This window comes from Canis aureus, chromosome 23 (assembly GCF_053574225.1).
Source record: "Canis aureus isolate CA01 chromosome 23, VMU_Caureus_v.1.0, whole genome shotgun sequence".
Lineage (NCBI taxonomy): Eukaryota > Metazoa > Chordata > Mammalia > Carnivora > Canidae > Canis > Canis aureus.
The window spans coordinates 29,062,808-29,085,839 of NC_135633.1; the positions used below are offsets into that span (position 1 = coordinate 29,062,808).

A 23,032-nucleotide genomic window follows, 5' to 3' on the forward strand; every position below is an offset into this window, starting at 1 on the left:
CTAGGCTTGGCTTTGTTCCTCATCAACTCTGTGATATTGGGCAGGACACTTGCCTTACTGAGCCTTCGTTTCTTCATTTATGAAAGGAAAGATGTTGGAAAGATGATCTGCAGGATCTCTTTAAGTTAAAATATCGTATGATTCTGTGATAAAAATGATAATGCTATATAGCAAATGAAGAGTTAAGACCTGGGTAGAGGCTTGACATTCCCACAGTTTCCTTTTTTGGTTGAAATCAGACTTGAAGAAAAATTTTCATTGTGGTCTCTGAAAAGAATTCAACACCCACCTTCCATTGTGGAGCTTGGGGCAGGCAATTGGCTGTGTACTGGCTCAGGGACACATAGCTTAGTGTTATTTCAGTATGGGTTCGGGGGTTTTTTGATATTTAATATTTTTCAGTATGAATCACAGGTGAAATTTCCATGCCATGTGTAAACAATTTGACTTTTTTATTGAAACAATGAATTCAGGAATGTCACATTGGGATATCAGCCACTTTACTTTTATCAATGTATGGAAAAAATGCTTTTATATTAGTGTAAGAAATGATGTCATTTAATATGGAGTAGATCTTATAATTCAAGGTCAGCAAATCTCAGGAGGTGATTTAGGTCACCAGGCTTGCTTTGGAAAAGGAAAAGAATATTTTCCCTTTGTCTTCTCAAGCATTTCAACCAATTTTCCTCTCAGATTTTGGGGTAGATGGTGGAATAGCATGGTTGTGAGAATAAGGCTTTAGCTAATAATGTCTTTGCTATTGAAACATGGGGCCCTGGAGAATTTATTTCCCCTTTCTGGGCTTCAGTTTCCCCACCTGCAAAAGGAAAGGATTGGCTTAAATAATACTCAAAATACATTTCAGCTTTAACATTCTATGTTTCTTACTTCCTTACTTTATGTGTATATTCAGACCATTCAAGAGATCTGATTAGGCTTGGGAGTTTCCCTGTAAAAGTTCAAAGTAGTAAGAGTAAACTCTTCTCTTTGTTAAGTGTCACTCACACTAAGTAAAAACAAAACCAAAAAAAAAAAAAAATGAGTTAAGTACTAGATACAAGCAGAAGAAAACTTTGGTATTTTTTGTTCATAGTGGTTTTATTTTTTAAGAGAGGAAAATATTTAGAAGTTTGACATAGCCACTTTTAAAGTTAGGTGCTGGAAAAGTAAAAGTTCAGAGTTATTATCCTTCATGGTTGTACACCAGTACACAGTTTAGAGTATTTTTTTCATTTATATTATGTCATTTGAAAATTTCTACTGTATATTTACTGTGTTTTTGATGTTCTATGTGTGTGAGAGAAAGCATGTATTTGAATATGCACATATATTTACCTCAGATCTCTGTCATAACTAGTTAAGGAAGCAAGTGGTATTCAGAGACAGAGTGAGAGAAGGTGTGGAGCAGACAGATGAAAACCATTTAGTGAGTTATCCAAGGTACACTAGAAGGACCTAATGTTAGAAAATCAGCTCTAGCAGAAATAATTAAAACTAAGACCAGGTCCATCCACAGACCATAGTGTTTTCTTTTTTTTTTTTTTTTTAAGATTTTATTTATTTATTCATAAGAGACACAGAGAGAGAGAGAGCCAGAGGCACAGGCAGAGGGAGAAGCACACTCCAGGGAAGGAGCCTGATGTGGGACTCGATCCCAGGACTCCAGGATCAGGCCCTGGGCCGAAGGCAGGTGCTAAACCACTGAGCAACCCAGGGATCCCCCCATAGTGTTTTCAAATGGGCTCTATAGCTCTGTGTACTGGTTGTAAACAAAAAGGAAAGTTAGGAATCCAAGAGAAAAACAGAGCACAGCGTCCTCAAAAGTGGCTTGCTATTTATTTGTTTAATAAACACTAAAAATTGAGTGCTAGCACTGTCAGACTCTCTTGGGGATTAGAGGTGAACACAACATGACGCTTACCCTTGGTTATACAAAGGGGAAGGGTCAGTGAAAGATGGGCTAGATGTGCCCAGAATACATCATGCCAGACGTTCAGTATCTAAAGCAAAATACTGAGGGGTGCCTGGGTGGCTCAGTCAGTTAAGCATCTGCCTTTGGCTCAGGTCATGATCCCGGGATTGTGGGATCAAGCTCTGTATTGGGCTCCCTGCTCAGCTGGTAGTTGCTTCTCTCTCTTCTTCTGCTCCTCCCTCCCCCTCATAATCATGTTCTCAAATAAATAACTAAAATCTTTTTTAAAAATAAAACAAAATACTGGTTTTATGGTATATGTCCCTGGAGTTGATGTTAGCAAACCCTAAGGACTCTTTGAAATATGCTAATTCCATAGTTGGCCATTCTTTGTCTTTTCCAGCTTCAGGAGACAAAGGAGCAGGAGACAAAGAGGCTACCTTTAGGGTTTTTTTTAAGATTTTATTTATTTATTAGAGAGAGCGCGTATGTGCATACACAAGCAGGGGGACCTTGGGATCATGACTTGAGCCAAAGGCAGACACTTAACTCCTTAACCAACTGAGCCACCCAAGAGGCTAAGAGGCTACCTTTAAATATCATCTCAAAAGTGTAGTCAATGATATTAGGTTCATACATTTTCATTTCCTCTTTTACAGTTCAAAAGAAGAAAAAATAATGAATGGATGGATCATGTTTGGGAAATGTTGCCTAGTATCTGCCAGAATTTCTTTTAATTTTATTTTTCCATCTTCACAGCTAAGATATCAACATGGACTAGGGACTCCAGACTTGAGGCAAACCCTCCCTAACCTGAAAAACTTCATGGAACATGGACTAATGGTCAGGTGGTGAGTACTTTTATCTCTGACACTCAGAAACTGGAGTGTGGATAATCATCCAGAGACACTTTCCTGGCTTCCACGTTGCTCCTCACCTGCTTTCTTTGTTTCCTTCTTTATTAAGATACCTGAAGAAAAGGAAAGGCAGCCATTGTACATGTGTGGGTCTACACCCTGGCCTGGCCAAGTGGGGTGAAGCACCCTTAGGAGGGGAGTGGGCTCAAGCAGATACTGTTTTCACACTGAGAGGTTGGGTGGATATTGTTTGCACACTGGGAGGTTGGCTGGGCGAGGAATCCTTGAGTGCATTGCTGAGGCAGAGACTGGAGAACAGCCAATGTGATTCATAAAAGAGAGACATGGAGCGACTAGGACCTCATCAAAGAACAAGTGAAGGACATAAACTACAGAAATAAAATCAGGATCAGAGACCATGGGAGTTAAGGGAAGAAAGCAGACAACGACCTAGTCATTGTCTCGGCAGGACCTAGTCTGAGACCAAGAGGCACATACTTGATGTCAGTGCCTATTGTATCATGAGGGCAAATTGCTGCTTAAAAATGCTTTGTCAGGGTAGGCTGACTCTTTGAAAAAGAGAGGGGGCAAGGGAAGGTCTGTTGCAAAGAAGACATTAGATTTGTTCACCTGACTTAATTCAGTGGAAAGCTGTTGGCTCTAGCCATTTAGTAATTCTTCAAGTTTGAATTCTTGGATGATGGGGAATAACTTACAAAATCATGTAAATGGAAATCAGGCCTTAAGAGCTAAATAGCTGGGAGCAGCATATTTTCTTCTGAAGAACACTGGCTCCTCGTCTCACATCTTTCTCTAACCTGCCAGGTGAAGCTAAAGTGTAACCTCTCTGAAACTTAATTTCTTCATTTATAATCCCTGCCCTGCTCATCTCACCTCTTTGTGGTGAGGATGAAATAAGAGGTTAGACAGAAAAACTTTGTGGGAAATAAGGTACAAGATTGGTTTCATTTTCTTCTGTGCCATAAGGATAGGCCTTGAGAATAATGAGAAAGTAACATCTTTGACGACCTTTACTTTGACATTTTTTATTTTTGTCCTCTGCGATCCACAAAATGCAAGTTCTGGATGTCTGATTTTAGCTAGGACTCCTGTTAAGTAAATGCACAATTGTTTAAAGAATTCTACTCAGAAAGTAAAAATAATTAGAAGAGCTTAGTACTGGATATGGACCTGAATGCCCTCAGGCATGAGGGATAGACATTGAGTTTTAAGGTAAAATAGTAATGAGCCAGCAGACGTTTACTTAGTGTTGTCTGCGTGTGTAAAGTTCTGTGATAGGCACTCTGGAGGATTAACAAGAAGTATAAGATTCTAGCTCTACCCTCAAGGGATTTGTGATCTAGTTGGAAACAAGATCTAAAATTCATGGAAGGTTTTGTAACACAAATGATAAATAACCTAATTTTTTTAAAAAAGAGGCAACCCACAGTACTACCTGAGGAGTCACTAAATGAATCTTGCTCAGTACAGGCAGCAAATTGTCCCAGCATTTTTATTGAAGGGTCTGTTTTTGTCTACTGTTTGATAATGCCATCTTCTTCGGGTACTAAGTTTACCTCTATATCTGGATCTGTTTCCAGGCTCCCAATTCTGCTCCTTTGTCTGTCTATGGGCTAACACCAAAGTTTTAACTATTGTAAGATGTAATTTCTGCAAGTCATGTTGAGGTTTTAGGATGCCAAATAAATAGCATCCCTTCTCCCCCTAAATTTGGAGCCATTTAAGAGAGGAGATATAAGAGACAGACCAATAGAAATCAAAATGTCAGTTGCATTACTGATAAAGCCTCCTGGAAAATGTGGTTTGGGATCTGTGATAAAAAGGGCTTGCAAAGACGTCAATCAAACTAAAACTTCCCTCATGGTCTCATGGTAAACTAGAGACCCCTAGGCTTTTCTCCCAGAGGCAGGCCCTTGACTGTGGAAAGCAGTCAGGGGCTCCTGCAGGAAACCAGACGGGGCTAAGCCAAGAATACCCAGGTTTTATTTTTCCTTCTAAATTCAGCCATCAGAAAAGACCCTTGTCTTCAAAGAAAGAGTGAGGATGGAGAGAAGCCAGGAGTGCTACAGCTAGATCATGTGCCTTCATAGCAAGGGAAAAGGAAGATATCCCAATTTTCCTAATAACTAGGAGTGATGCTCCTACTTACGGTTCTTCAAAACTGTTTGGCTTTCCTTGGCTTATGAATTGTATTTGTATGATTTGACAGTTTTATGATATCAAGTCTTTGTTACTATGAACTTGGTATCTCTTTTTTGTAAAGATTTTATTTTATTTTATTTTATTTTATTTTATTTTATTTTATTTTATTTTATTTTATTTTATTTTATTGAGAGAAAGGAGAGCATGAGCAGGGGGAGGGGCAGAGACGAGAAGCAAGCTCTCCACTGAGGAGGGAGCAGTATGTGGGACTAGATCCCAGGACCCTGGAATCATGACCTGAGCCAAAGGCAGCTCAACCAACTGAACCACCCGGTGCCCCCTAGGTATCTCTTTATATGTTTTCCTTCTGTTTTTAAACATATCTCAGTGACGTTTTAAAAATTTCTTCATAAATGTTTTAAACATCTTTTATTAGATAATTAGTCCTGGGTAGCTTACCATTTTGGTTACTGTTATAAATTTTTTTATTATAGCATCCAGCTTTTTTGTGGCTAGGATACAGGAATACCACTGATGTTTGTATTTTGAGAATTTTTTTTTTTAAGATTTTATTTATTTATTCATAGAGACACAGAGAGAGAGGCAGAGACACAGGCAGAGGGAGAAGCAGGCTGCATGCAGGGAGCCTAACGTGAGACTCAATCCAGGGTCTCCAGGATCACGCCTTGAGCTACAGACGGTGCTAAACCGCTGCGCCACCGGGGCTACCCTGTATTTTGAGAATGTATATGGCAACCTTGCTAATGTTGATTACAGTTTATCTTAGATTCCCTTAGATTTTCTGTGTATACAATCATTATTTTAGTGAATGATGGCATTGTTTCTTCATTTCTATTTTTACTTTTATTACTTTTTCTTTTCATATTTTATTGTAGAAGAGGAGCAGCGATAGTGAATAGCTTTGTCTTGTTCCTGACTTTAAAGAGACTGCTTCTGACTTTTCACCATTAAATATTATATTTATTGCAAGTTTGGATAGATATTCTTTATTAGCAAAAGGAAATTCCTCTCTATTCCCAGCACACTGTTATTTTTTAATCATGAATATATGTATTAGGGAGGGGGTTGGGTTTTCCTTTTTTTGTTGTTAAGTTTTTAATTTTAATTCCAGTTTAACATTTAGTTTCAGGTGTACAATATAGTGACTCAACAATTCTGTACATTACTCAGTCCTCATCCTGATAAGTATACTCTTAATCCCCTTCACCTATTTCACCCATCCCCTCACACACCTTCCCTCTGGTAACCATCTGTTTGTTCTTTATAGTAAGAGTGTTTCTTGGTTTGTCTGGCTGTTCTTTTGTTCATTTGTTTTGTTTCTTCAATTCCACATGTGAGTAAGATCATATGATATTTGTCTTTCTCTGATTGACTTATTTCACTTAGCATTATACCCTCTAGTTCCATCCACATTGCAAATGGCAAGATTTCATTCTTTTTGTGGCTGAGTAATATTCCTCTGTGTGTATATATACACATGCACTGAGTTTGTATATTTTGAATTTTATCAGGTGCTTATTCTGAATCTATTGAGATAATAATTGTTCTCCTTTATTATATTAATATGTTAATAAGTGTTAATACATTTTCTAATGTTAGACCATCTTCCTGGGATGTACTCTATTTGGTCATGATGTATTAATTATTTTTCCCATATTATTATATTCAGTTTGCTAAGTTTTAGAATATCTACCTCTGTGAACCGAGATGAGGCTAGCCTTGAATTTTTCTTTCTCATATAGTAATCCTTGTCTGATTTTGGTAGCAAGGTTTTAATAGCCTTATAAAATAGAGATCTTTCCCTTCTTTTGTATTTTCTGGAGTAGTTTATAGTATATATAAAGTAAAAAATGATCTATATAGTTAAGGTCTGATAGAACTTAGCAAAAACCTGGTTTGTTTTTTATTTGTTGAGGGAGGAAAGTACAGATTTTTAACTACTGATTTAATGATTATAGGTCTCTTTATGTTCTATTTTTCCAGTTCCTCATTAACTCACTTCAGTCTGATTCCCAGTTCTGTCAGTAGACTGAAATTCCTTTTATCTAGGTGGATGCCTATGGAACTCTAGGTTACAAAACCTAAAGGTCACTTTTCTGTCTTTATCCTATCCTGCTCCACATCGGGCATTTGGCCTTGCTTGAAACATCTCTCTTGGCTTCCTTAATACCACTGTACCCTGGTTTTCCTCCCTTCAGCAGTTCTTTCTGTTTTTCATGTTCTTTCTCCTTTACTTAATCATTAAATATGGAGTTCCCCATGGCCTCATCTTAGGTCCTCTCTCTTTTTCTCTCTCTACCCACTTCTCATGTGATCTCATCCATTCCCTCAGCTTTGAAAACCATCCCTATACTTATGACCTCCAAAGTTGCACTTTCAGGGTAAATCTCTCTTGCCAACTCTGCAGAGTCCGAGATCTTCTTGATGCCTCCCCATGGAGTATCACAGGCACCCCAGCATGAACATATCCGCAACTGTCCTTCCACTATCTTCTTCCTGTCAGCAAATGCTCACACAGGGCATGATCTTTGATGCCCTTCTCTTCTCCCCTCCTACCATATCCAGTCTGATTCATCAGCAAACCCTGTCATCTCTCCCTGCAAAGTGGACATGTCAAATCCAATCACTGCCCCCCATGTCTACTATGATCACTCCAGGCCAGGGCACCAACTTCTCTTAACCGACGCTGCACTAGTCTGGTGTGTCTCCCTCATCTCACTCTTGTCTCGCCACTATTTATTCCCCACAGTAGCCAGGATGGTCTTTTTACATTTTAGCTATATCTTAATTACTGCCAGTGATTCAGTGGCCAGAATAAAATTCACACTCTTTTCCATGGTTTACCTGCCCCCCGCCTCCTCTGATACCGCTCTCCCTCCTCTCATGGATGGTCGCTGTCCTGGCCTCCTCTTAGTTATGTGACCAAGTTCTTTCCTGACTCACTGTTCCTCTGTCTAGGATGTGCTCCTACTCTTCCTTCTCTCTTACCTCCATCCTTACCTATCCCCTCATATGGAAGGAACAGCTTTAGAAAAGGCACAGGAGCTTTATTGGCAGAGGACAGACCACCTTGGCTAGAGTGCACATTCATGTTAAGAACAGAGAGAATGTGGTACTTAGAGCTTATGTAATTTGGGACCCTTTCTCAAGAAATTTAATGCAATACTACAAATACAAAATTAGAAAAAAATGTAAATACTATAATGAAAAAACTGCAACAAATTACTGGAATTTTAAGAGGTTTGAGTCCTTTCTCCTGAGATCTCTTTAGACATTTTACCCAAAATGCTTACATAGAAATGCTTCCACATTGCAGCCTGCCTGCCTGCCTTTTCTCTCCTAAAACACTGCAGTTTCCAGCAACTCTCACTTCTGAGGTACAGAGAAAATAAATGACTTTCCAAGCATGGTTGACCCATGAACCTATAGCAATAACGCCAGAATCTAGGTCTCCTGGCACTGATGTAGTAAACCCATTAAGCCCTAAACACACACATTTATGTAGTGCCCTTCTGTGCCAGCTGTGCCAAGCACATTAACACAGAATGAGTAGCAGGTATGACTTATGGTGCTCTAATGAATAATGGGCTACAGGTAAATAAATGCAAAGCCCCACAAAATGAGTGCTGCATAATGATTCCAAGTCCAAACCACTGCAGGAAGCTAGGCTTGAAGTTACAAATGTATACAAAGCTGGAACAAGCACTTTTAGCCTCTCAGGAAATCTGAGACTTTCTGAGAGTAACTGTGGACTAAAGAGTTACCTCCCAAGACTGTGCTCCTTAGGGCAGAGGGTAAAAAAACTCACACTCCTGAGGGAGCCTCTTACATCTTTTGTAAAAGAAAACACTTCCATTTTCTGTGTGGTTGTTACCATTCACAGATTGGTCCCTGTGGAAGCAGATTTGCTGTATGTTCTTTTGGTGTCCAGGATTTCAAACTGGCTGAGGATCAGTGCAGTCACTGAATTCCTCCTTATGGTAAGCTTCAAAGTCAAAAACAGCTTGTTTGTTTTGTGTTGTTTCTTAAAGAACAGATAGCATGATTAAAGTTTCTTTAATGGCATGAATTTTTTTCTTTCACATTACAGGATTCTGATGTGATATCAAAAGCATCTACCTGATTAATCCTAAAATTAACCCTTTTTCCTCTTGAACACACTTACATGGGCACAAGTCAGTCCTCAGTGCTTTATGAGAGCTCTTTCCAGAGGAAGTCCCCATTTTCTCATCCTAGGATCACTAACCCCATTGAAACTGCCAAACAACACAATTTTTGAAAGCAGAATTTCAATTCAGAAGTTACACTCTTAGAAAAAAAAAAGTTATACTCTTGAGTAGTTTGGTTAAAAGCCACCAGCATGCCATTTAAATATCCCATTTTTCTTTTACTACTAACTACAAAGTCCAAGATTTAAATTGACATGCACATGCACAGCTGATGGTAGTGCTGAATTATGGTCAGGGAAGAATGTACACGCAAGCTGCTACTTGATGCCTGCCAGTAAGATGATAATTTTAAAACTGAGTCGCTGTGATTGTTGTGAACGGGCTGTGTGATGGGGCCCCAGCATTCAGGTCCTGGGATAGTGCCTCAACTGTCTCTCCACTGCTTTCTCACCCCTTCTCCGCTAACACCCCAACCCCCACCCCCGCCACATGCCACACTCATTTCTGACCTCAGTTCTTTACTCAGACAAGTTCCCACTACCCAGAATAGCCTGCCTTTGCTTCTGCCCTATCCAGATGTTTCCCTCTCACTTTAAGACGCACCCTACTTCATTCGTTCACTGTCTTAACAGACACAGTGGCAGATACTGAGATACATATATGGTCCCGTGGTAGCATAGGGTCACTTCTCCCACCAAGTCTTATTAGTCACTAAGCTCTGGAGCAGCTAAGGACTGTCTTACTCATCCTGCGGTCCCAGTTTGGCATCAGGGAACCTGAAATTATGTAAGTGAATGAGTTAGCCATCCATCTTGTTCTATCCATGGAATATACTCCTTGAACTTAGATTCAAGAGGGGTATAATCAATTGAGGAAATGAAATAGGAACAAAGAATATGTAATAGAAAATAGGAAGTATGAAGTATTCTAAGAATGTTCTTTGGAACATTCAGAGGAAATCATTGACTTCCTGGGCAGTGCGGGATGCTGTAGTGAGACCTGGGACAAGCCTTCACTAAAGAGACAGCATTTGAGTGGACCTGGAGTGCAAGGATGATTTGGGCCTGTGAAGATTGGGAAATAGGACTGAGCAAGTTAAGGAAACAGTTGCCGAGTCATACTGAGCCTGGGAAGACTGTGGCTTTGAATGCCAACTCCACCACTTACTGTCTCTGAAACTTCAAGCAAGTTTAAACTGTCAGCTTAAATTTATCTATAAAATGGAATCAGTAGTGCCTACCTGATAGAGTTGCTATGAGGATGTAAACATCTAGCATACTGCCTGGTACAAAGCACTAGTCACTAAGTGGTAGCTGTCATTATAAGTAGGTGATGGGTAAGGGAATCATAGTTCTTATCTCTATTATCTATTTCAAATGTTAATCCATTCTTTGTTACAGGTGTTTTGTTTTTCCTGTAAAATCTACAAAAAGTGGGGCAACTGGGTGGCTCAGTGGTTAAGCATCTGCCTTTGGCCTCAGGTTGTGATCCTGGGGTCCTGGGATCGAGTCCTGCATCAGGCTCCTCACAGGGAACCTGCTTCTCCCTCTGCCTGTGTCTCTGCCTCTCTCTCTCCCTCTCTCTCTTTCTCTGTGTCTATCATAAATAAATAAATCTTTAAAATAAATAAATAAATAAGTAAGTAAATAGATAAATAAAATCTTTAAAAATCTACAAATAGGTATAAAATATGGTTCTTGGTCACAATTTTTAATAGTGGCTCATGCTGTCTTGTATGTTAATGATACAAAATAGTCATCTTCTCCTTCTCGTTTTCCCCAGGTCCTTTATAACACCCTTCTGGAGTCAGAGAGTTAAGTACCCTACAAATGTGTTTGCCTACCTACTTTTTTTTGGTACCTATCTTCATAGGTACCTCTCACGTGGAGTTAGAAGTTATGAATAAGGGCAGCTTGGGTGGCTCAGCGGTTTAGTGCCGCCTTCAGCCCAGGGCATGATCCTGGAGACCTGGGATCGAGACCCACATCAGGCTCCCTGCATGGAGCTTGCTTCTCCCTCTGCCTGTGTCTCTGCCTCTCTCTTTCTCCTCTCTGTGTATTCTCATGAATAAATAAATAAAATCTTAAAAAAAAAAGAAGTTATGAATAATAAGTCTCTTACTTGTAAAATGTTCTGTTTTTATTTAACTTTGCAACAACCCTGTGGAGGGAAAGGCTGATGATTACCATTTCAGATCAGATCAAAGAACTGAGACTTAGAAATGTGAAGTCTTTGTGACTGTGAAGACATGTGAAGAAATGAGAGGGGTGCCTGGGTGGCTCAGTCAGTTAAGCAGCCACCTCTTGATTTTGGCTCAGGTCATAATCAGATCATGATCTCAGGGTTGTAATGTATTATGAAGCCCCATGGTGGGCTCTGTGCTCTGGGCAGTAGGGGGCAGGGGGCATGCTTGAGCATTCAGTCCCCCTCCCTCTGCTCTCTCTCTCTCTCTCAAACAGATAAATAAATCTTAAGAAAAAAAAGAAATGTGAAGTGATTTGCCAAGGTCAGATGCTCCTAAGTGATGGAGGTGGGGCCAGCAACCCAGATATCTGGCTCTTGTTTTATCACACGATGCTGCCCCTTCTTAGTTAGTGGTCATCCTTCTCCTTCTCTTCCCTTCCCCAGATCTCCTAGCTCTTGTGCGGCATAATTTCTAACACTTATTACCTTCCACAGGGAAATCCACCAAAGTCAATTCTAGAGTACTAGAAAAATACACTGCTACAATATCAAGGCAGCAGTTCTGGTGAAAATATTATTTGAAGCTTATCCTACCCCATATACTCAGAGAGGTAGGAAACTCGGAGTCATAAAACCTTGTGAAGAATCTGGGAACTCTAAGACTAAAAGAAACAAAAATGATTATATGTTTCGACTCCATTCCTGAAGTAAGCACGGGTTGGCCTAAAACATGTTTGCCCCCTGTGTTTGCCTTCCTCCAATTTCATGTGATGTTTTCAGAATAAGACATGATAAAAGTGGGATTTCAAAACCATCTGTCCGGCTTTATACATGGAATTTTTTATTCAAAGTTTAATTTTTTCTCAACTATGCAACTTAAACTAGCAGCTTCATGCAAGGCAGTGTGATAGAGGAGAACACTAGATTTGGGAATCAAAAAATGTAGGCCCCAACTCAGCTCTGTCACTTAATTTTCATGAATTGTTCTTGAGTATTACTTTTTTAGATGGAGTTAATAGCACCAGCCTTATTTCCCAAGCATAGTTGTATGGAGCAAATGAGATCATGTCTAAGCGATTTATAAACTAAAAAGGACTATGCAAAGTATTATTAAGTAGGATTTATGCTTTTAACAATTCATTAACTGTCTCCTCTGCATATAGCACTATTTAAGAGACAAAAAAAGATTCAAAAGTGTAAGATAATTCCTGCTTTGCTTAGATGACAGTTGTTTAGCTTATAATCTGAATGAGTAGATAAGACAAATTAATATTTTGAAGGACATGACTTGCAAAAAATTTCCTATGCATTGTGCATTCTTGCTGTCATGTGGGGCCTGCCGCCTGAGACTCAGCTTCAGTGGACAGTCTGTTAACCGATGGAGGTCAACTTTGGTCTGAGTTATTTGACATTTTAGGTGTACCTTTTTTATAGAGACCACATTGATTTCAGTGACCTTATTGAAGATGGGACACTAAAAAGAGAAGTATCATTGGCTGTTCCGCAGCTTGCTGGAATATTTCTCCAGATGCCTTCTAGCACTTAATTATGTGACTTAGGAAGGAACAACTAGTGGCTTTACATATGATCATCTCACTTAAGTAGTATAAATCTCTAGATGGTGTTTCTGCTAACTTATTTTTATCTAGTCTTCCATTCCTTTTCATAAATCGAGAGGACCAAGCTGCACACCTTTTGAAAGAAAGAAGGAAGGAAGGAAAGAAAAAGAAAGAACGAACAAACGAACTTAGGCACATTTTAAGAAAGTACTTTTTTTTAAGTAAATGGAAGATAATGAAAATCAAGAGCAAGTTAGCCAGTCTACTTTCTTTAAAATCTGAGGGGAACAATCTGGGGATCCCTGGGTGGCTCAGCAGTTTGGCGCCTGCCTTTGGCCCAGGGCGCGATCCTGGAGACCCGGGATCGAATCCCACATCGGGCTCCCGGTGCATGGAGCCTGCTTCTCCCTCTGCCTGTGTCTCTACCTCTCTCTCTCTCTCTGTGACTATCATAAATAAATAAATAAATAAATAATTTTTTAAAAAATCTGAGGGGAACAATCTAATAGCTTAGCTTTTAAGCCAAACTATTCACCTTTGAAAATGAGGCAGTATCCAGCATTGTTTTTTAAAATCCTCTTTAAAAGCAAATGTGTCATCTTTCCTTCCCTCCATCATACCTCTGCTGAATTCAAAACTAGTTTCTGGCAGGTGACCCTGAGGGGCTTAAAAAACATGCTGTCTAACTTACGTTAGTTTTTAAATTTTAAATAGATCAAATGACAATGTCTTTGAAGTCTCAAGTGTACCACTTAAGGTAGCTGCATCAGATGGGCTTGCCTTTCCAAGTACTTCTCTCAGGCTGGCATCCTTAATGTGAAAAGTGAAGCGTGGTCAAAAATAAATGAAAAAGAAAGTTTTATTGGAGTTATTTACTCTGAGATAGCTATTTTAGAAGGAACCTTGACAAGTCATCTCACTGCCTCTAGACAGGAACACACAAGGCATATGGGTATCTGTAGTATTTTAAAAGACCTTGGGGGACCAGGCTTCTTCCATAACTCATTCCAGAGTTTAAACACCCTCGCTTCAGGAAATTCTTCCCTATATTTAACTTACAGGCCCCCTCCTGCGGTTACCACCCATTTCCGCTTTTTTCTGTCTCCAGGCAGGATGGAGAACAGCTGGCCAACATCCTTTGTGTGCTAACCCTCCATCAGTGACAGAAAGTCTTTTGGGTATCCCTGGGCTTCTTTCCTCAACCTCCAGCAACCAAGTCTTTGAACCAAATTGGAATCTTTTTCTCTTTTTTTATGTGTCTTGTTTATTCCTATTAATTCCTTCTGATGATAAAATAATATGTGCTCAGTGAATCAAACTTGGAAGATGTTTACCATACAGGCGAAGGGGGAACAATAACCCCACAATCCAGGAACAAAAACCATTTAGTTTATCCGTTTTCTATGTGTCTCTTATATAGCTGAGATCCTGTCATCTATACCAGCACTGTCCAATAGAAATATAGTCTGAGCCACATATGTAAATTTCAATTTTCTGGCAGCCATATTATAAAAAGGTAAAAAGGAATAGGCAAATTGATTTCAATATTTTATTTAATTCCAATAAAATCCAGTTATGACTCATCGTGTAATCAGTGTTTTTTAAATTATTAATAAGATATTTTACATCCCTTTTTTCATACTAAGCCTTCTAACTAAATCCAGTATATATTTTAGCACAGCACATCTCAAATCCATCTAGCTACATTGAAGGTACTTGGTAACCATTGGCCTGCGGCTACGCGGCTACGGTGTTAGACAGCATAGTCCATACAGTTGTATATACTGCTTTTTTGTATATTACACCTTAAAGCCTTTTATAAATTTGAAACTTTTTAGCATCATTTTAATGGCTGCATAATATTCTCATTTAGATTTACTATAATTATCTTCAGTGTTGTTTTTCATAAGTAACCCGTTAGTGTTCTTCTAAAATTTTACCTTTTTTTTACATTAATAGAATGTTTCTCAACATATTGTCAAAAGAAAAAACCATAAATTATTCCTTTTGAATACAACTAATTAAGTCCAATTATTCATAAAACAAATTCGCTTAATACTCTTACTACATTAGATTGGAAAGTGGGGGTGTAGATTTCAAGAAATACAAGACTGGGTCCCCCCCTTACAGTGTTTACAAGACTTGGCTCCACAGTTGGACTGTACACATACTGTATTTTATTCTGCTTTAACTCTCCTTCCTTCATTTCTTATTCTTCCCCACTATATGGACACACAACCTGTTATCCTTCACGGCACCAATTGAATATAGCCTCCTGTGATGAGTCCTCCAGATGATTACTGGCTCCCTCCTCCATTACAATTTACAAAGTGTATATTGTACACAAAACACCATGGTGTTCTGGTTGTTGGTTAACTCTCTCCATCTTCTCTACTACAGTGGGAACTCCTTACTGATAGAAACCTTATTTTATATACTTCTTTATTTCCACCAAAGCCTAGCAGACTGCCAGGCAGTGAATGTGAATGTCAGTAATGTCTACTGTGAAATATGTATTGAAACACAAATGATTGTACTAAACATCAGTTGGATGGGATAATTATAAGTACTGTAGCTATTCAAAGAGATCACTCTAAATTGACATGATTAGACGCCTGGGTGGCTCAGTGGTTGAGTGTCTGCCTTTGGCTCAGGGAGTGATCCTGGAGTCAGGGGATCGAGTCTCTTCCTGCATGGAGCCTGCTTCTCCCTCTGCCTATGTCTCTGCCTCTCTCTCTCCCTGTGTCTCTCATGAATAAATAAATAAAATCTAAAAAATAATAATAAATTGACATGATTAAAGAAGGCTTAATGAAGGAGGTTGGACTTGAATTGGGTTTTGGAAGATGCGCATATGTAAATAAATAGAGGGGAAGAATTTACAGAAAAGCCACTTATATATCCTGTGCTGAGAAGTCAGTGTTTTTTTAAGGAGGGACTCTTTAGCATGTGCCAAATATCAACAGATAAGCATCCTTCTAGATCTAAAGCACTGTATTAAGTTTCAAGATGCCTGTAGAGCTATGGTCTGTGCCCATCAAAAGCAGACAAGGGTTTGCATCATTAAAAATGACCACTGACTACTTCAGTATGACTTTTGAGTTTAAAATCAATTTAGAGGGATGCCTGGGTGGCTCAGAGGTTGAGCATCTGCCTTGGGGCAGATCCTGGGGTCCTGGGATTGAGTCCCGCATCGGGCTCCTCTCAGGGAGCCTGCTTCTCTTTCTGCCTGTCTCTGCCTCTCTCTGCGTCTCTCATGAATAAATAAATAAAATCATAGAAAAAATAAAATCAATTTAGATATAATTCCCTGTGTTTTAAGTTTGGAGTTTAACATTAAAGATATTTTATATGATGCTTCTTTAAAAATTCTTCTGTTAGTAAAGAGCAATATATAATTAAGTAACATCATTATAGCTAATGTCAAAGAACTGTTATTGCAAACCAAGGACTCTTCCAAAAGCATTTTGAATATATTACTTAGTTGGCTCATTTAGTCCTCACAACAGCCATGTGAATTAGGACCCAGTATCCTCCCTCGTCCTACAGATGAGGAAACTGAGGTACAGAGAGATTAAAATAACTTAAGGGCGACACAGCCATCAAATAGAGGAGCTAAGACTGGGACCCAGGCCAAATAGTTTTTAGGGCCCCCACACACACACTATTACTTGGTACAGCCCCTCTCATAAGTATGTTAAGAATAAAATGTTTTATACAAGAGATTAATTTAGCATCTTGTGATTCAGTTATATCATTATAACCCTCTCCTAGTTTTCTTCTTTCCTCTCTGACCACTCCTTCTTACCTCATTTATAAGCTCTTCCTCCTTATCGTCATAAAAATTTCATTTATAAGCTCTTCCTTCTCATCATCATAAAAACCTGGAGCACCTCAAGATTCAATCCTAGGCCCACTTCTCTCTTGTTTTATGCTCCAGTCCATGGTGATCTTATTTATCTACAACCATCATTTTGATTATCACCCGCATTGAAATGAAGCACAAGCCCAGATCTCTTTTCAGATATTAGTCCTCTCTTCAGACTGCCTCCTGAATGTTTTCACAACACATTCTGTGTATCTGTGTTTTTTCCTTCCTGCCCTCCATCCTAACCACCATAAGCCTTGTGGTCTTCCAGTGCTTTGTTTACAGCAAATGGAATTTCCATCCATTCTCTCACAGTGGCCAGAAAGCCTTTCATAATCCTTGGTTCCTCACTTTCCCTCTCATCCCCATATCTAACCTTAGCAAACCCTGCTGATTTCCCCTAATAGGTCTACTTATCTATATTGATATATTTCCATTCTGGTCCAGGCCTCCATCATCTCTCACGTATACTGCTGCACACCCTGTGGTCCCCAGTACCACACTCTGGGCCCCCTCCAGTCTATTCTCCAGCTTCAGCCAGAGGACACTTTCCAAAATACAGAGCAATCAATCAGTTAATAGATCTCTCTTTCCACCACCTTTGTCCCCACACACACCACTAAAGCCTAAAACGCTTTAACGGTTTAAAGAGAAAAAATTCTAAACATGGTTTGTGGACTTCTGCATGATCTAGACATTGTTTTCCTCTCCAGCTTTATCTTTTACTGTGCTGTTCTCCCCTTGATGGGAGCTCACTCCCATGTCTCAGATATTGTCCAGACACTCCTAGGGAGGGTCCCCTGTTGGCGTTATTTTCTATCATTATTGTGTCCCCAGTTTTTAGTGCAGAATAGACAATATATATTTGAATCAGGGAGCAAATCATTTGTCCATATGCATGGAGTTTCATATTGCACCTTTTTAGTAGGACTAAAAGGACTACCAAAGAGAAGGTTCCCCAGAAATTACCCCTGGGGCCCCCCAGTCTGTCACTACGTGATGATTAGACAGCAGCTAAGTATAATTCAGACACTTCTTCTGAAGGCCTCCAGCATCTTGGGAAATGGTGGCAGAGCTATTCGTTTTTCTTTTAAAATAACAAACAACTAAAGCCCCATGGTTCAGCTCATGTCAGAGCTTATTAGAAATGTGGCGGTAGTTCAGCTTTAGCAGTATCTTTCAAAGACTTCATTTCACAGAGTCTGTCATTGGCTTCTGTAGCCTAAAACTTCCTTTAGCTCTCTCTGCACGTCTACTTTTGAAATTCAGAAAGCATTCTCTGACCAAGGTTTTTAGTCTACCTGTCGAAGTCTCCCTGAAGCTAGGCTCTGTGAGATTACTGTTCTCTGGTGTCTCTGGCAAAGGTAGAGCTACTTTTTTTTCCCCTCTAATTCTCAGCATAAACACTTTATTACTCCTATGTCTCAAGTGTTGTCCAGACACTCCAAGGGGTCCCCTGGTATCATCTCTGGCATCTCTTTCTGTTTCTACGGACCATTTTATGGTCCTCATAATGTTTGTTGCCTGTGGTTTTAATACATCAATTTGTATGATGATTTCTTCCAATGGAAGCTGATGGGTGAAGTAGTTGACTTGGCTCCTCCTGGGATTCCTCTCTGTTTCCCTATTCCCTGATCCCAGGGAGCTCAGCCTTGAGACTAACCCAGAGCTCACCACCAGATGGACTCCTGACTTTGGGCACTCCCTTACCTTCTGTTCACTGGTCTTTCTCAAGCTAGGCCCTGCTGTCCAGGGCCATGGAGGCCTGACAGCCAGGCTCTTGCATAGCCTGGGGAAATGGATTTCTTCAGCTTGCCTGTTTTACCCTTTGCGTATGGAACTTTCTCTTTCACAAATTCATCTTTCCATCAGTCCTTGGTTTAAATAAAATGTAAAGGGTTCCTTGTTCAGTTATACCTTTTTAAACTTTCTGTTTTTATTAAGTCAGACTTTGGCAGGAAACCTTCCAAGCTGAGCCCAGGGGAAAGGTGACCATTGGCACAGGTTTCAGCCTATGCTTTTGGCCCAAGATTGTTTCTATTTTTATTTTGTTTCTTGTTTTTGTTAACATCCAGAGCAAAGATTAAGCACTTTCACTTATCTGGTAATGGCGAGAGGTCTTTAGATGGCTTGCCTGTGGTCAGGAGATTGCATGCTTAAAACTGTTAACCCCCAGCCACCTCCTGAGAGATAAGATCTAGCTGTTAAATTTGGCTTTCCCAAAAGGAGTCTCTGTGCTTCTACTTGATCTGAGAGAGTGAGGAGAAAGATAAATCCCAGCTTTTGCTTGATTTTGAAAAAGGATAGTAGTCTAATTTATGGAGGTTGTTTTTTTTTTTAAAAAAAAACTAACTTTATGTCATAATTTCGTAGCTGCCAAAAGACGTAATTCTACCTCAGCTTCGCCTTGGCAACCTGCTTTTGGCACTCTGTGCAGCCCTGTCGTTGCTCTGCATTATTTAAGCAGTAATCTTTAAGAAGGTGAGAAGCTATTATTGCTTTTTAGCACAGTTGACATGCTATTGGCGCAGAGTAGTACCTAGAGCTTCAAACATTTCTAATGGCCGTAAACCAACTTAAACACCTCCATGGAGAGGCCTCACTGCCGTGAGGTCATAGCTTGCTGCAGGGGGAGAAAGAAGATCGAATGTTGTTTAAAAGTGGGGTTTTTTTTTTTCTTTTTAAGTATTCTTATTCCACCAAGTTGTAGCTGTAGACTTTGGCTAGGATCCAGACAATCAAGATTTAGCATTTTGACCAGCTGTGATCTAGTAATGTTCCTCAGAGGAAACATTTTGTAGGAGGGAAAGACACATATTTGAGACTGTGAATTGTACTCTTTCCCAGTACCTTACAGAGTGAGACCTGGTCGTAGACAGATAAAGCAAGCACAAGTGAATCTGAAAGAAAATAGGGAACAAAATCGTTTCAAATGGCTAAACATTCACCCTGCATTCAAGAACTCTCTCGATGTGGTAAATCTTCACATTTTTCCTTTACTTCACTTTCCCCTGAGTCTCCATATTTATATCATTTTGTGGCAAAATGAATTCCTGTTTTCATAATTGATGCTTGGAATCCCTCAGCATTCTTATAACAGTTCCTACAAAGTCAAAAATGCTACCCAAAGTTGATAATATAGGCAAGAAGAGAGAAAAGACCCTAAGCCGCTTAGCCTAAAAATTATTCTTCTGTGTCTCACGCCTCCCTCAAATAGAAGTATGATCTGATGTCGGTGTTTTGGTGGCAAGCCCTGGGGCCTGGGATAGAGAACAAAACTAACATTTATTTAATCAGATTGCATTTGTTCAATCACCAGGAGTTGCTTTTGACCTCGGGCAAATGACCTAACCTCTGTGCCTCAGTTTCTTCATCTGTAAAAGGAGGATGATGTTTGTAATACTTCAGAGAGATGTGAGGATGAAATGAGACCACGTATAAAGCTATCAACAGAGTACTTACTTGACCACACTTCGTTAGTGTTAGCTGCTGTTGCTTTATCATTAATAACCATCTGTGGAGTACCTACTCATCCTACTAAGAATTTTAATCCTGCTGGAACCACCATTAGGTGGACAGTCACATTTTGCAGATGAGGAATCACTGGTTCAGAGCCGTGCAGCGCTTCAGCAGCTTCCCCGCTTTCTCACTGGCAGAGCTCCCTGCCCAGGTCTGCAGTATTATGTAGGGAGACACGGAAATGGAAACACATGTTGGATCAGTGCTTTCTTACCTTGTCTTCTCTCTCCCAGTCCTTCTGTTTAAAGGAGGCTATTGCTTTAGGCAGTAAAACTAAGAGAAAGAAGAGAGGGAGGGGAAAAGGACAGAGGCAAGAACAGTGTGGGAGGGGGATGAACTGGTTTCTGCTGTCTCCCAGGTTAGTTTCATACATATAATGGTCATAAAAGGCTGGGCAGGGTCCTCTGCATTTAGGTTGGGACAACAGAAATTCCCCCTCTTACAAAAATTCTTTCTCCCTGAAGCTAGATTCCTGCAGAAAAATGATATATCAGGGGCTTGGGGACAACTGGAATGTACCTCCAAGGATCCTGGGAAGTTCTTATAGTCCCTGAGCATTTGGTAGATCATGTCAGTAGAGGCAGTCGAGCATTTCTACTTCATTCAAAGCCTTCCCCACCCCATGTCTTCAAGGAAGAAACTGGGGGGATGTTTCGCTTTTGATTGATTTAGTGCTTTTCCTCCAGAACTCTTTTAGGCTTGCCGCAGTTCTTTATCCCCTTCTTGCAGCTAGTTCCCTGCTGTGCAGAAGTGGAGATGGGGAGAGTTCTGTTTGTCCCCATTCTGAACAGCATTCTGAATAGCAGGAAGGAGAACTAGCTTCTGGTCTTTCCTCTACCCCTGATTACCTGTGTTCCACGATCCCAGACTTTAACACCTTTGAGCCTCAGTTACTTACTTACTCCCTCTGTAAAATGAGGGTGATTCTTTTAGAATCGAAAGCCCGTGATAGCTGGTAATAGTGACAGCAACCACGATTAACAGCTACCACTGCCATTAGCATATACGCCAGGCATTTTGCTAAGGATTTCAAGTACGTTATTTTATTTAGTCCTTACCAGTCCAGTGATGTATTTTATGAAGGAGAAAACTAAAGCACAGAGATGATGAGGGGCTGCCTACAATCACATAGTCCTATAATGAGCAGGTAGTGATTGTGACCTTGAGTTATAACTCCAAATAGGCAGTCCTCGTTACTGAGCTTGGAGCAAGATCCAGGTTTGAGCATCCTTTGTCATCACCACCACTCTCTCCAGATCTAACTGAAGACATAACAAAAGGTAACTGACTGCAATAAATAAGGACTCACAGAATGAGAAAGAAATTAACCACCTTAATTTAGAGATATCAGAGAAGACTTGATCCAAAGAAGCCAAATTTAAACCAGACTGTTCTCCTTGACCTCTACACTCCAAACTACTTGGCTTCTCCCTCATCGGGCTCTTGTTTGTGACTCTAGGATAGTCTTTGTACTTGTAGCAAAAGGTTGATTATGAAGTAATCTAACAGTCCCGATGTGGTTCAGTTATTCAACAACCTATCCTGTGTCTCCTAAACCATGGCCTGGTAAATTGGCAATTACAGTATCATTGGGTTGTTGTTTTTTAATAAATTCCTTTTAATTGCAGCATTAAACCCCAGATGTCATGTTTCCAGGTTTCCAGTCTGGGCCTAAGCCAAGCTGGAAAAAGACATCCACTCAAGGCAAACGGCTAATGAGAATGTGTGCGGTGAACTCAGGGACTCGGTCCAGCTACCAAACCTCCAACTCTGGACCCCCAGATCTAATGCCGCAGGATGCCAGGGACCCCTGGCTAAAGTGGAAGATAAAGTAAAGCTATATGTTTCCTGCAGCATCCACCCCTCCGCAAAATATCCAAGGTTACTCTGGTGGTTTCTAAGAGTAAAAATTCCCAATAAGTTATTCATCACAACTTTTAAATAATATACTAGTTTCATTTGATAAGTAAATTGTCAACAGCCTTTAAAAATTGGTCGTGTAATTAGTAAATCTCTGCATTTTGACCTTTTCTTCCATTTGGATGAAATAGTCATGAAGCCAGACTGTAATCAGACAAAAAGAAATCTTGAAACCTTCCGGTTTTTGATCTATCATTTGCCCCTTTAATTTCTACCTTACAGTATTTTAGGCAATAGTAGAGGTAAAATGCCCCTTTGCTTATTATAAGAATTTAGCTTGTACTAAAATGTGTAACGAAGGTTCCTTCTGGAGACTTTCTATTAAATGTGAAAATCCAAATTATTTTGTTAAAAATCTATTCACTGTGTTCTGTACTGCTCACAGCAGTTTGTTTTTTAATAATAAAGTTTTGGGAATACAAAATAAGTGAATATTCCATTCAGTGGAGCAGCCATTTAGAATTGTTTACCAAAAGGTTTTAATAAAATCCAACGGCAGGATACAGAATTGTGTATATGTGCCACGAACATAACTTTAGGTTTTTTTCTCCTTTTTAATTAAACACGCATATATAAAATCAAAGTCTAAAAACAGAATTCTCAGGATTAATTGTGATTATTTGATAGGTAATAGGTTTGTGAGTGATTTTTATTTTTTATGTAGTTTATATTTTTTGAGTTTTCTGGGGAGTTTAAATTATTACAATAATTAAAAATGCATGTGTGTTTGTATATATTTTAATGTAATCATTCAACGCTTCAGCTGTTTAGAACTCAACTATCTGAAAAATCTGGAACCCCGCTAAGATCCTGGAAGTAATAAAAAAATTAACTCCGAGCAGCCAAAACTTGTTACAAAA

The 23,032-nt window shown here is 39.6% G+C and overlaps 1 protein-coding gene across 6 annotated transcripts in view; it reads left to right on the forward strand.

The window, feature by feature from the left end:
• The window catches only part of UVRAG (UV radiation resistance associated), a 313,421-nt gene that overhangs the window by 284,989 nt on the left and 5,400 nt on the right, over nt 1-23,032 (forward strand). For 4 of the 6 annotated variants that reach the window (XR_013362269.1, XR_013362268.1, XM_077867101.1 and 1 more), the window contains one exon: nt 2,672-2,763. The exons of 1 other annotated variant lie outside the window; for it this stretch is intronic. Coding sequence is in view for 3 of the 5 variants with exons in the window: in XM_077867101.1 (XP_077723227.1) it covers nt 2,672-2,763 (92 nt within the window). In the remaining 2 variants the exon portion in view is untranslated. One more of the 6 variants, XM_077867104.1, reaches the window with a different exon arrangement.